At 51.0% G+C, this 11,188-nt stretch overlaps 2 protein-coding genes across 3 annotated transcripts; both read left to right on the top strand.

Moving 5' to 3' along the window:
- The first annotated feature begins 630 nt into the window (after positions 1-630).
- PFDN5 (prefoldin subunit 5) lies at positions 631-4,265 on the top strand. Its single transcript, XM_032420815.1, has 6 exons — positions 631-753; positions 959-1,061; positions 1,354-1,385; positions 2,331-2,405; positions 2,522-2,627; positions 4,059-4,265. The coding sequence occupies exons 1-6, from the start codon at positions 682-684 to the stop codon at positions 4,133-4,135; spliced, it is 465 nt and encodes a 154-aa protein (XP_032276706.1). The 5' UTR covers positions 631-681; the 3' UTR covers positions 4,136-4,265.
- Positions 4,266-4,343: 78 nt separating this feature from the next.
- Positions 4,344-11,026, top strand: MYG1 (MYG1 exonuclease). 2 transcript variants are annotated; one of them, XM_032420812.1, is made up of 7 exons: positions 4,344-4,762; positions 4,902-5,014; positions 7,864-8,023; positions 9,925-10,077; positions 10,216-10,338; positions 10,452-10,633; positions 10,791-11,025. In XM_032420812.1, the coding sequence occupies exons 1-7, from the start codon at positions 4,367-4,369 to the stop codon at positions 10,987-10,989; spliced, it is 1,326 nt and encodes a 441-aa protein (XP_032276703.1). In that variant the 5' UTR covers positions 4,344-4,366; the 3' UTR covers positions 10,990-11,025. The 2 variants fall into 2 exon arrangements, with proteins under 2 accessions (XP_032276703.1, XP_032276705.1); XM_032420814.1 differs by lacking the exon at positions 10,216-10,338 and having other exon boundaries at positions 10,791-11,026.
- Positions 11,027-11,188: the final 162 nt, after the last annotated feature.

Genomic DNA, 11,188 nt, shown 5'->3' with positions numbered 1-11,188 from the left:
AAAGAAAAAGAGGCCACCGTCCTCTCCCCACATATGCCTTCTCAGGCCGTGAACTTTAGCAGCAGATTCTGTGGGATTTTCGTATGGTTTTTCTCTCCCCAACCAGACTGTTAAATGCCTCGGAAGCACGTTATCTTACAATCTCGTGTATCCCTCACATCTAACACATGGTAAAACATCGTTTTGATTACTAAACCTTGTGCTGTACTTGTTGGTTGACAACGTGACTCCTTATGGTTCTCTCCACCACCAGACCTTTCCACCGTGTGAGCCCAAAGGACCACTCACGATGCTACTTGACCCGCGAATTTCACAGGCTTCTTTCTTGCCTCTGGTTCGTTAGGTTTAGAGCAGGCACACGGAGTAGCATACATTACTTCGCAATGTTGTGGTGATGAACCGGGTATTTTTAAGATTTTTAAGCTCCCTGAGGGGAATAGTCCTGTTTGCTCCAACTTTTACTATGGTAGGCGTCGGAGGTTTTGTGAAAACAATGCACAGCTTTCGCCAAACCAATGTAAGTCTCCGAAAGGCTCCAGCGCGCTCTTCCCCGCCCCGACGAAGGATCATAGAGACGTCCGGCGCAGCGAGGCCTCCAGGCGCAGCCATCGAGATGCGCAGCGGACGGCTAGAGCGTTGCTGGTCGAGTCGGCTTCCGCTCCGTTAGTCCTCCTTCCCAACATGGCGCAGTCAGTTAACATCACCGAGCTGAACCTGCCGCAGCTAGAAATGCTCAAGAACCAGCTGGACCAGGTGGGGACGGGCGGCAGAGACAACCCCATTCCCGCTTCACGTGCCTCCTGCCCACGCGTCCTCCCTCGCCCCCCATTCCTCCCCTCTTTGGGAGGCTTCCCTTCCCCTGGGAAACCCCCACCCCATCCCAGGATCGGCCCCTTCTCCGGCAGTGCCCCCTGTCTCTCCAACCCCCCACAATGACCCTATTTCCCGTCCTCTGTAGGAAGTGGAGTTCCTGTCCACGTCCATTGCCCAGCTCAAGGTGGTACAGACCAAGTATGTGGAAGCCAAGGACTGTCTGAACGTGCTGAACAAGAACAACGAGGGTATGGGGTAGGCGCGTGAAGGCAACCTGGGGGATGTGGTGAGCCGGCTACTCTCGTCCCGCCTTCTAATCCCGTTGTCCTTACCTGAGATGAGAAAGCAATCCTTTACGTACTGTAGAGCGCTACAGGAGCCCTTTCATGTTGCCTATCTAGAGTTGAAATGTACAGGACATTCCTCTGCTGTTGTCCCTGTTTCCGTTCTTTTCTTAAGATCTCTCATTCTCTCTGCCATCTTGGAACTCTCTTTAACGTCTTAACCTTCCCCAGATGTTTGTCTTAATTGCTTTCACAGGGAAAGAATTACTCGTCCCACTGACGAGTTCTGTATCCTTTCCACAGAAACTGCTACCCTGCTCTTTCCTTTTCTCTCTCACCCCTTGCCCGAAAAAAAAAAAAAAAGGTGGGATTAGTTTTGATTACTCCAGAGAGTCCCCATGATTCTGAGAACGCTCTTATTATGCATTCTTTGTACCTCTCCTACCTAACCTGGGGCCAACATCCAGCTAATGCCTTGTGAGCACCAAGGCATATGTAGAATTGAGATGTGATTATTTCCCTTTGTTGTTTGAGAATATCCTCTAATAGGAAGACAAAACAGGTCGGTTTAGACTTTTACTAATAACTTAGAAGAGATAAACGATGGAAGAATAACAGGATATAGAAACAAGGGGGTTGGCTGTGTTTATGAATCCTGTTTTGGCTTAACTATGGCTTATTTCTAAACTGTTGTTACCCAGAAACCTGGATTGTGGCTACCCATTCAGTGTTTTACTTGAATGAGTTAAGTTATGACAGTAGGGCATCTGTAAGCTGTAGTCTGAGAACTGACAGGCTGAAAAAGAAGTACAGAAGTAGTGTGGTAGGGGTTGGCTAAATAGTGAGCATTAAATCCACTTAGCTAGTGATTTCATGACTGGGGCTGTTGATGGAAAGTGAAGCCGGCTTTTCACTTTACTACTCTCCAGCAGTAGGAAAATATCATTGTATCTAGTCCTTCTGGGGGGGCTAGTGGAAAAAACTGTAAGAACTGCTTGCAGGATGGGAGATGGGATCAGGGCAAGAGAGTGTTCTAGCATATGCCATTTTCTCCATAAGGAACCGACTTCTCTGTCCCTTCCCATTTGGAGTGTATAGGTACAGTTCTAAGGCCTCCAGATTCTTCAGTCCTTGTGGCTTGTAGCTTTTTAGAAAAGAAGGCCAAGCAGGCTGGCTGACAGGGAATCATGACACTCCTGCTGGGCTAGTTTTCCCTTAATCCTTGCTTCTCAGATGTATGTCCCTGGGAAGCTACATGATGTGGAACATGTACTCATCGATGTGGGAACAGGCTACTATGTAGAAAAGGTGAGTGGAAGTAACCACCTGGATGCCCCTCTGAGCAGGGAAAGGAAGTTTAGGGGAAGACCTAGAGTGCAGCATAGGGTCTTCTCTTAGCCCTTCATTCACCTCTGACCTTGCAGACAGCTGAGGATGCCAAGGACTTTTTCAAGAGGAAGATAGACTTCCTTACCAAGCAAATGGAGAAAATCCAGCCAGCTCTGCAGGAGAAGCATGCCATGAAACAGGGTAAGATTGGCCTGGGGCACCTCTTCACCCTTTCTACTTCCATGGTAAAGAGCATGGATTCCAGTATGAACTGGGGGTGTCCCCTTTGCTAGATTAAAACCATGTGTTTCTCTTCGGTGTCTAGATGTATTCTCTAGATTCTGTGCATTACATATCCACTATTTGTAGATTGCTGCGTTGGGTGCTTGAGAAATTTAGAGGAAGGAAATCATCTTTGTTCTTGGGGTGTTCTATTTAATGGGGATGGAATGGGGGAGATGATACGTGTAAATGAACACACAGGAAAGAAATAACAGCCCTAACTAAGTACTAGCCATTGCAACCCTGGCTACACATGAGAATAACCCAGGAAGTTTAGAGGAAGCCTGAGTCCAAGCCAAACCAATTAAATCAACCTGGGGGTGGGGGGATTCTAGGGGGTCAGTGTTTTTCTTTTTTTTTTTTTAAAGGTTTTATTTATTTATTTGAGAGAGAGAGAATGAGAGAGAGCAAGTACATGAGAGGGGGGAGGGTCAGAGGGAGAAGCAGACTCCCTGCTGAGCAGGGAGCCCGATGCGGGACTTGATCCAGGGACTCCAGGATCATGACCTGAGCCGAAGGCAGTCGCCTAACCAACTGAGCCACCCAGGCGCCCGGTCAGTGTTTTTCTAAAAACTTCCCAGGAAGGGGCGCCTGGGTGGCTCAGTTGGTTAAGCGACTGCTTTCGGCTCAGGTCATGATCCTGGAGTCCCGTGATCGAGTCCCACATCAGGCTCCCTGCTCAGCAGGTAGTCTGCTTCTCCCTCTGACCCTCCTCCCTCTCATGCTCTCTGTCTCTCATTCTCTCTCTCACAAATAAATAAAATCTTAAAAAAATAAATAAATAAAAATAAAATAAAAAAATAAGAACTCCCCAGGTAATTCTGTTACACAGTCAGGTTTGAGAATCACTGTTCTAAAGGTGAAAATCTTATCCACAGTTATGTTTGACTCGTTTAATAATGTGTTTTGTTCATTTTTATGTCTCAGTGGTTATCATATATTTACTGACATATTGTAGACTGTAAATTTGTGTGTGCATGTACATGTGTCCCAAAGTGGATCAGTGTTAAAAGCTTTGGGGTTGTTTTGTTTTGTTTTTAATTATTTGAGAGAGTGCTCGAGCAGGGTGGGGGGAAGAGCGGGGGGAAGAGACTCTCAAGCGGACTCCATGCTGAGCTAGGAGCCGGAAGTGGAGCTCCATCTCAAGACCCTGAGATCAGGATCTGAGCCGAAACCAAGAGTCCCACGCTTAACCAACACCACCACCCAGGCGCTCCTCACTGTGTTATAAGTTTTATTAACTGTACTTGGTTGTCTATCTGTCTTTAAATTTTTTCCTCACGTTTCCTGAACTCTGGGTTCTCCCCTCAAGCTCCAGACCAGGATCTGACTCTTCTTTTTTCCCCACAGCTGTCATGGAGATGATGAGCCAGAAGATTCAGCAGCTCACAGCCCTGGGGGCAACTCAGGCTACTGCCAAGGCCTGAGAGCTTGTTTCAGATCTGGGGCAGAGGGACTCTGCTTCAGGAGCTTGGGACTTTGTGGGCGTGGCTTCCTGGGGTCCAGGAAGAGAACGATCTTGTGTTTGATGCTAATAAATGTGCCAGCTGGGCAGAATGTTGGTCTTTTCTTGCATGAAGCAAAGGACTGGTGATGACATGGGAGGGCGGTGACGGACATGCTGTGCCCCTCCCCAGAGCCTGCTCAGTTAGTGGGGGATGCAGTGCTTATCTCGGAGGCTCCACCCTGGGCCTTTGGAGGAGTCCGGCAGAAATCCTGCGAGGCGCCGCTCTCTGCGGGCCGGTTGCCGTGGGAACGGCTGCCCGGCGGAAATGGAACTGCGCGTGCGCTTCCTCTTCCGGGTCGACGACCCACCTCGCCACCCGGGAGGCTGCATGGGCTGCCGCTTCCCGCGCGGTCTCCTACATCTACTGCTGCGGCCGCCGCCAGCCTCGCGACCCCGGCCCCGTGGGCTCAGCCTGGAGTCCGTCCCGCCGTCCAAGCGACCCCGCGACAGCCTCATGGCGCCACCCCGAATCGGCACGCACAACGGCACTTTCCACTGCGATGAAGCCCTGGCGTGCGCACTGCTGCGCCTCCTGCCCGAGTACCGGGTACGATCCGCGGAAACTGACCCCGGGACCCCTGAGGGCTTCCCGGGCGGGCTGCGCCCGAGCACCCCCTCCTTCCCCGAACATTCATTCTCTCTCTGCACGACCCTGGTCGCCCCCTCACCTCCTGTGTCCGCTACAGGATGCAGAGATTGTGCGGACCCGGGACCCCGAAAAACTGGCTTCTTGTGACATCGTGGTAGATGTGGGTGGCGAGTACGACCCTCAGAGACACCGATATGACCATCACCAGAGGTGAGTGCCCAGATTGCATTTCTTTAGCGTCCTTGACTTCAGCTTTGTTCTGTGCCCCAAGGCAGCCATCCACTGCGGTGGTCCGTGCCCGCGAAGGGAACCCCCTCATCCTGGAAAGCCAGCTGCTGAGTGCCACGGGACTGCAGCCTGCCGGCTCGCCCCCTGCTCTGCGTCCATCCCCCTAGCCTTGGGCCTCCCTGGCTTCCAGGCGGTCCTCACGCCCCTCCCCGCCGGCCGCCTTCCTTGGCTCAGTCAGGATTTTCTCCCACTAGCACCATCCTCACCCCTGTTAATACCCCAGTTCAGATTGGTCCTTTCATGTGCCCTTGCTGCCCCACTTCAGACTGCTGGGCCCACATGGCAGCGGTGGTGGTGACAGCTCAGATGTATGTGGTCCTCTACTTCATTTATACTCGTACATTGGGAAATCTTTCTTTTCCAAGGCTGACCCATTATCCATGGTACCATTTCAGTCCTCTTCCTCTCTCCTCAGGCCCCTACCTCATCAAACTCCCTCAGTGAGTGACCCTGCCACCTCCTTTTCAAAGGAAATTGAGCCTTTCCTGCATGCACATCCGCAGATTCCCATTCCCAAGCATCCTCAGCTCCCTCTTTCCAGTTCAGGAAACATTGTTCCCTTCTGTTTGCCCCTTTTGTGATCTATTACTTTCTCCTCTGGGGGCTCACACCACCGTTCTCCCCAGTGGTTGTTTGTTTCTTTTTAAAGATTTTATTTACTTATTTGAGAGAGTGAGAGAGCATGAGCAGTTGGAGGGGCAGAGGAAGAGGGAGAAGCAGGCTCGACTCGGGGCTCCATCCCAGGACCCTGGGATCATGACCTGAGCCGAAGGCAGGCATTTAACCCACTGAGCCACCCAGGCGCCCCCTCCCCCAGCCTAAAACTCTGCCCAAGCGTCTCCATTTGGAAATCAAGAGTAAATAAAAAACCAGACCCTCCCTCATATACCCCACACTGCTTAAAGTGGGGATCTCTGACAGAGTATGAGGATATTTTATTGTAATTTTCTTTTAAGTATTTTTCTCCCTTTCCCTCTTTTTTTTTTTTTTTTAAGTGTACGTATTATATCCATAAATGATGTGGTGGGGGAACCCTCCTGCTATTTATAGCCTCATCTCTTACCCTCCCTTCTCAGCCTCTCATCAATGAAAGAGCTGACCCTGGTTCCACATCCCTTCCAGTTCATTCCGTTCATTCTTTCTGCTGGTCCTCTCCCAATCTCTCCACTGGAAATGCTCATGGAAAGGGCCCCTCAACACCGAACTCAGGTTGCTGGTGGAGGGTCTCACCTTAACAGACCTCTTTGTAGCACTCGACAATATCGAGTAATTCCTGTTTTCTAATGATTTTATATATATATATTTTAACTATGCAGTATTTGATACATAAAAGGATGTATTTAGAGCTTTTGGAATATAAAACACGTAACAAACACCCATGGACCGATCTCCCAACCTCAGAACTAGAAGAGTACCATTACCTTTGCATCTGTGCACCAGTACTTCTTCGCTGTCCCAGTCCCCTGCCTCCCCAGAAGCAAGCAGTGTCCTTAATTCCGTGTTCATCATACCCCTGTTCTACTGTGTAGTTTACCACATATGTCTGTTTCCATCAACAATTTCGTTTAGCTTCTTTTTGGACTTTTATCTGGGGGCTTACTATGTATTAATCTTTATACCTTGTGAACATTTTATAAATATTTTTGTATTTACTCAATAATAAAAAACACTAAAGCAAAAAATAAGCTCTCTAGCTGATTCTGACAGACTGGTATTAGAAATTACAGCGGTAGTTTCTACTTCCCTCAGGACTGTCATACCATTTCCCTATTCTCTGTGCCACTGAGAATTCAGATTTCTGCTTTCCTCACTCCCCTGCACCTGCAGGTGACCTTGCATTTGTTCTGCATGCTGGCTGGCACAGTGCTCTCACATGAACTTGTCCGCTGAAAATCTCTCAGTGGCTCCCCACTACCTACAGATAAAGTCCAAAATCCAAACTATGGTGGACGAGGCCTGCCATGATCTGGCCCTTGCTTACCCTCTAGCTTTATTTTTTTGCCACTCCTCATACCCAAGCTGCCTTTCTTGCAGTTCCATGTAGAGACCTGTCTTAGCCATTGTAAGAGATGTTGTTCCATCTACCTGGAATGCCTTTTCTCCTTGACCTTTTATCTGGCTGGCGAACACCTAATTCCTCTTTTAAGAATGACCTGAAATCTCTCCTCCCCTCTTTCCCTTGTTTATAACCTAGCTAGAGCATTCGCTTGGTTGTTTGTGGGCTTGTCTGCCTGTAGTAGATGAACTTGAAGGCAGGGACATTGTCTTAGGGTTTTGGTTTTGTTGGGTTTTTTGTTGTTGTTGTTGTTTAAGATTTTTTTTTTTTTTAATTTATTTGTCAGAGGGAGAGCACAAGCAGGGGGAGCGGCAAGCAGAGGGAGGAGCAGGCTCCCCACTGAGCAGGGAGCCCAAGGCGGGACTCGATCCCAGGACCCTGGGATCGTGACCTGAGCTCAAGGCAGACACTTTACCAACTGAGCTACCCAGGCGCCCTTGTCTTAGGGGTTTTTTTTACCCCTGATGTCTAAAACGCAAAGCCTGGCATGTAGTAAGCATTGAATTAACCATTGTCAAATGAAAGCATGAATGGAGACTCCAAGCTGAGGTCCATGTTGAACCCCGAGGAAAAGCTAAAGCCCCACAGCTGGGCACCCTCCTCCCAACTCCTGAGTGTTCTCCAGCCTCCACCCCCTCGAGCCTGCACGTGCAGGCACATGCTGTGGGCTAACTGGGGCAGCTCTGCCTCAGCCCTACCTCCCTGTGCTCCTCAGATCTTTCACAGAGACCATGAGCTCTCTGTCTCCTGGGAAGCCGTGGCAGACCAAGCTGAGCAGTGCGGGACTCATTTATCTGCACTTCGGGCACAAGCTGCTGGCCCGGTTGCTAGGCACCAGCGAAGAGGACAGCATGGTGGGCACCATCTATGACAAGGTGGGGACCCAAGGACAGAGATGACCCATAAATGTGTCTCCACCAACTGGGAATGGCACTCACGCAGGACTGGGCCTCAGGACTCCTGGCCTACAGTTGGCTCAGCACCTTCTCCCTTGGTCAGGCTCATCTTCTCACAGGGGATGGCTCATCTCTCTCACCTCTATCCCGGGGTGGTTGTGAGAAGTGGGTGAGGTAGTGTTCGGGGAAGGGCTTTGAAAACCATAAAGCAGTGTTTCCTGGTCTTTTTCTTGACCTGACACGCATAAAAAATGATTGTTCAACAACTTGGTAATAGGCTGCTTGTGTTGGGAAGCACATGGCTTAGAGGTTCTGGCTGCCCTGAAGGTAGAGGGAAGCGTATCTGGGACATGAATTGGGACGTTCAGCTGGGAAGGGTTGGATTATGAAAATATCTTCAGGTTCCACAAGCATCCCCTGCGAGCAGCTCAGCACGTTCCTGCTTCGGGGAAGGAATGGGGGTACACCTGTCAGATCAGTGATTCTGAGGACACCTGCTTGACCCCCCACGCCTGTGACATTCACGAGTCAAGCTGCAGATTCCGTCAACTCTGGTTTTTGCAGAAGCCACGGAGTTCAGTTCTGTCTTAGCTTGCTTATTTGCCCCCTGTGACACAGCATTAGTATGACCCAAGGAAGTGAAGAAATATGAATGGTTGAATTGGAGCTTTGGGAATACTAAGGTTTTCAGACTGCCTGAGTCCATTTTCCCTTCTGCTGAGGGGCTTCAAATTTTTTTTTTTTTAAGATTTTCTTTATTTATTTGAGAGAGAGTAAAAGAGAAAGAGTGCACAAGTGGGGGGGGGGGGCTGAGCAAGGAGCCTGATGTGTGGCTTGATCCCAAGACCCTAGGATCATGACCTGAGCTGGAGGTACATGCTTAACCAACTGAGCCACCCATGCCCCCTGCTGAGGGGCTTCTAAGCAATTGGAAGTAGATTATACCAAGTTTTAGTTGAGCATCAGGTTGGGGTCCAGAGCAAGAGAGGCTGGGCATAAGGGAGTTTCTTTTTCAGCTCTCCCCGAGGGGAGCACTTTGCTGCATACCACGGACATGTTGATGTTGTAAGCCTATGTGCAGAGCAATTTTGCTGTAAGCGTTCATATCCCATGTCGTTTCTACCCCCAGACTTTTTTTTTTTAAAGATTTTATTTGTCAGAGAGAGCTCATGCACGCACAAGCAGGGGGAGCGGCAGGCAGAAGCAGGTTCCCCACAGAGCCAGGAGCCCAATGCAGGACTCGATCCCAGGACCCCGGGATCATGACCTGAGCCAAAGGCAGACGCCCAGCCGACTGAACCACGCAGGTGTCCCTGCCCCCAGACTCTTGCAGCACTACCCTACCCTTTCTTTGGCCTCAGGGGTTGCAGTACCTGTTCCCACCACGTGACACGTCATGGGCTTCCCTGGGACCACATCCCAGCTCCCATGTCTCGTCCAGCACTCAACTCTCCCACCTGACTCGTGTTTGGCCAGACCCTCATGTACCTCAGTTACCAGGTCCCTGAATAGCCTACTCAGCCCACCTGGAGATTTACCCTATCTCAGCCACCGGGATCCACTCCCAGAGCCCCTCATGGGAACTGGAGACCTTCCTTATTCTGAAGTCAGCAGCCCCCCCTCACCCATGCTGGTCTTGACTCAGGCTTTGTGCGGTACTGGAGGGAACGCTGGATTACAAGTCAGGTGATCGGAATTCCAGCCCCAGCACGATTAGATCCCACCTGAAGCCACCGAACTCCCCAGTTCCCCCTTTCTTCATCCAGTGAATGTTGAGACACTCTTAGGGGGCTGTTGTGGAGATTAAATGAGTGAAATCTGTAAAACGTGATGCAAATGGTAGGAATCCCCAAGAGCATTTACTCCTGCTGCCGCCTTAGATGTACGAGAACTTTGTGGAGGAGGTGGACGCGGTGGACAATGGGATCTCCCAGTGGGAAGAGGGAGAGCCTAGATACGTGCTGACTACCACACTGAGCGCCCGGGTTGCCCGACTGAATCCTGCCTGGAACCAGCCCAACCAAGACACCGAGGTAAGGAGAGCCCCAAAGGAAGAGACCACGAGGCCTGTAAGCACTTTGGGGGAGGACAGGAGAGTGGTTGCCTCCTCCAATCCTAGCAAAGTCAAAAGCTGGGGCCAGCACCGCGGTTCTGATTCCCACGATCCCCAGGCCGGGTTCAAGCGTGCAATGGCCCTAGTCCGAGAGGAGTTCCTGCAGAGACTGGACTTCTACCAGCACAGCTGGCTGCCAGCCCGGGGCTTGGTGGAAGCAGCCCTGGCCCAGCGATTCCAGGTACAGGCCCGGGAGGAGGCACCATGGTTCACGGCTTAGTGACTGTTGGCAGGCTGCTGGCCGGCAGGGGCTCCTGCTTCCACCCTCGTCTCCCAGCCCGGCCTCCCTTTCAGGTGGACCCAAGTGGGGAGATAATAGAACTGGCGAACGGTGGATGCCCCTGGAAAGAGCACCTCTACCACCTGGAATCTGGGCTGTCCCCACCGGGGACCATCGCCTTCGTTATCTACACTGACCAGGCCGGACAGTGGCGGGTACAGTGTGTGCCCAAGGAGCCCCATTCATTCCAGAGCCGGTAAGGCCCTAGAGGACCACCCTGCGGACCTTGACCTTCAGGCCTGTTTCAGCCCTATCAGAGGGACCACTAACCTTGGCCTCTTCTGTGCTCCCTCTCTCTGCTCCTCAAGGCCTCCACCTGCTCCCACTGACTTCCTCTTTCTGTTCACTTGTAGGCTGCCCCTGCCAGAGCCATGGCGGGGTCTTCGGGATGAGGCCCTGGACCAGGTCAGTGGGATTCCTGGCTGCATCTTTGTCCACACCAGCGGCTTCATTGGTGGGCACCACACCAGAGAGGGTGCCTTGAGCATGGCCTGTGCCACCCTGGCCCAGCGCCCGGTACCTAAGCCTCCCACAAATTCTCTAGTCCAATAAAATGTCATCTATCGCATACTGATCAAGTCCTTGCCCCATTATTGCCTGCACCATTTTGGGAAATTGCCTGAAACTTGGGAAAAGTGAAATGTCTATTACATGCCAAAGCCTATGGTAGGTCTTTTCTCAGCTCTGCTTTCCAAATCACCTGAGGACCACCCAGTTCCTAGGGTTCAATAAGTTGGCCAAATTCATAAAA

This window comes from Phoca vitulina, unplaced genomic scaffold (assembly GCF_004348235.1).
Source record: "Phoca vitulina isolate PV1807 unplaced genomic scaffold, GSC_HSeal_1.0 scaffold23, whole genome shotgun sequence".
Taxonomy (NCBI): domain Eukaryota; kingdom Metazoa; phylum Chordata; class Mammalia; order Carnivora; family Phocidae; genus Phoca; species Phoca vitulina.
This window is presented reverse-complemented; position numbering and strand designations above follow the sequence as displayed.

What these genes read in the sequence shown, in the direction of transcription:
- MYG1 (XM_032420812.1), top strand. Translation starts at nt 4,367, where the DNA reads ATGCAGTGCTTATCTCGGAGGCTCCACCCTGGGCCTTTGGAGGAGTCC. An exon ending in GCCTCCTGCCCGAGTACCGG is followed by an intron (nt 4,763 to 4,901) that starts GTACGATCCGCG and finishes TGTCCGCTACAG; the next exon opens with GATGCAGAGATTGTGCGGAC. An exon ending in CGATATGACCATCACCAGAG is followed by an intron (nt 5,015 to 7,863) that starts GTGAGTGCCCAG and finishes TGTGCTCCTCAG; the next exon opens with ATCTTTCACAGAGACCATGA.
- PFDN5 (XM_032420815.1), top strand. Translation starts at nt 682, where the DNA reads ATGGCGCAGTCAGTTAACATCACCGAGCTGAACCTGCCGCAGCTAGAA. An exon ending in GCTGAACAAGAACAACGAGG is followed by an intron (nt 1,062 to 1,353) that starts GTATGGGGTAGG and finishes TTGCTTTCACAG; the next exon opens with GGAAAGAATTACTCGTCCCA. An exon ending in GAAGCATGCCATGAAACAGG is followed by an intron (nt 2,628 to 4,058) that starts GTAAGATTGGCC and finishes TTTTCCCCACAG; the next exon opens with CTGTCATGGAGATGATGAGC.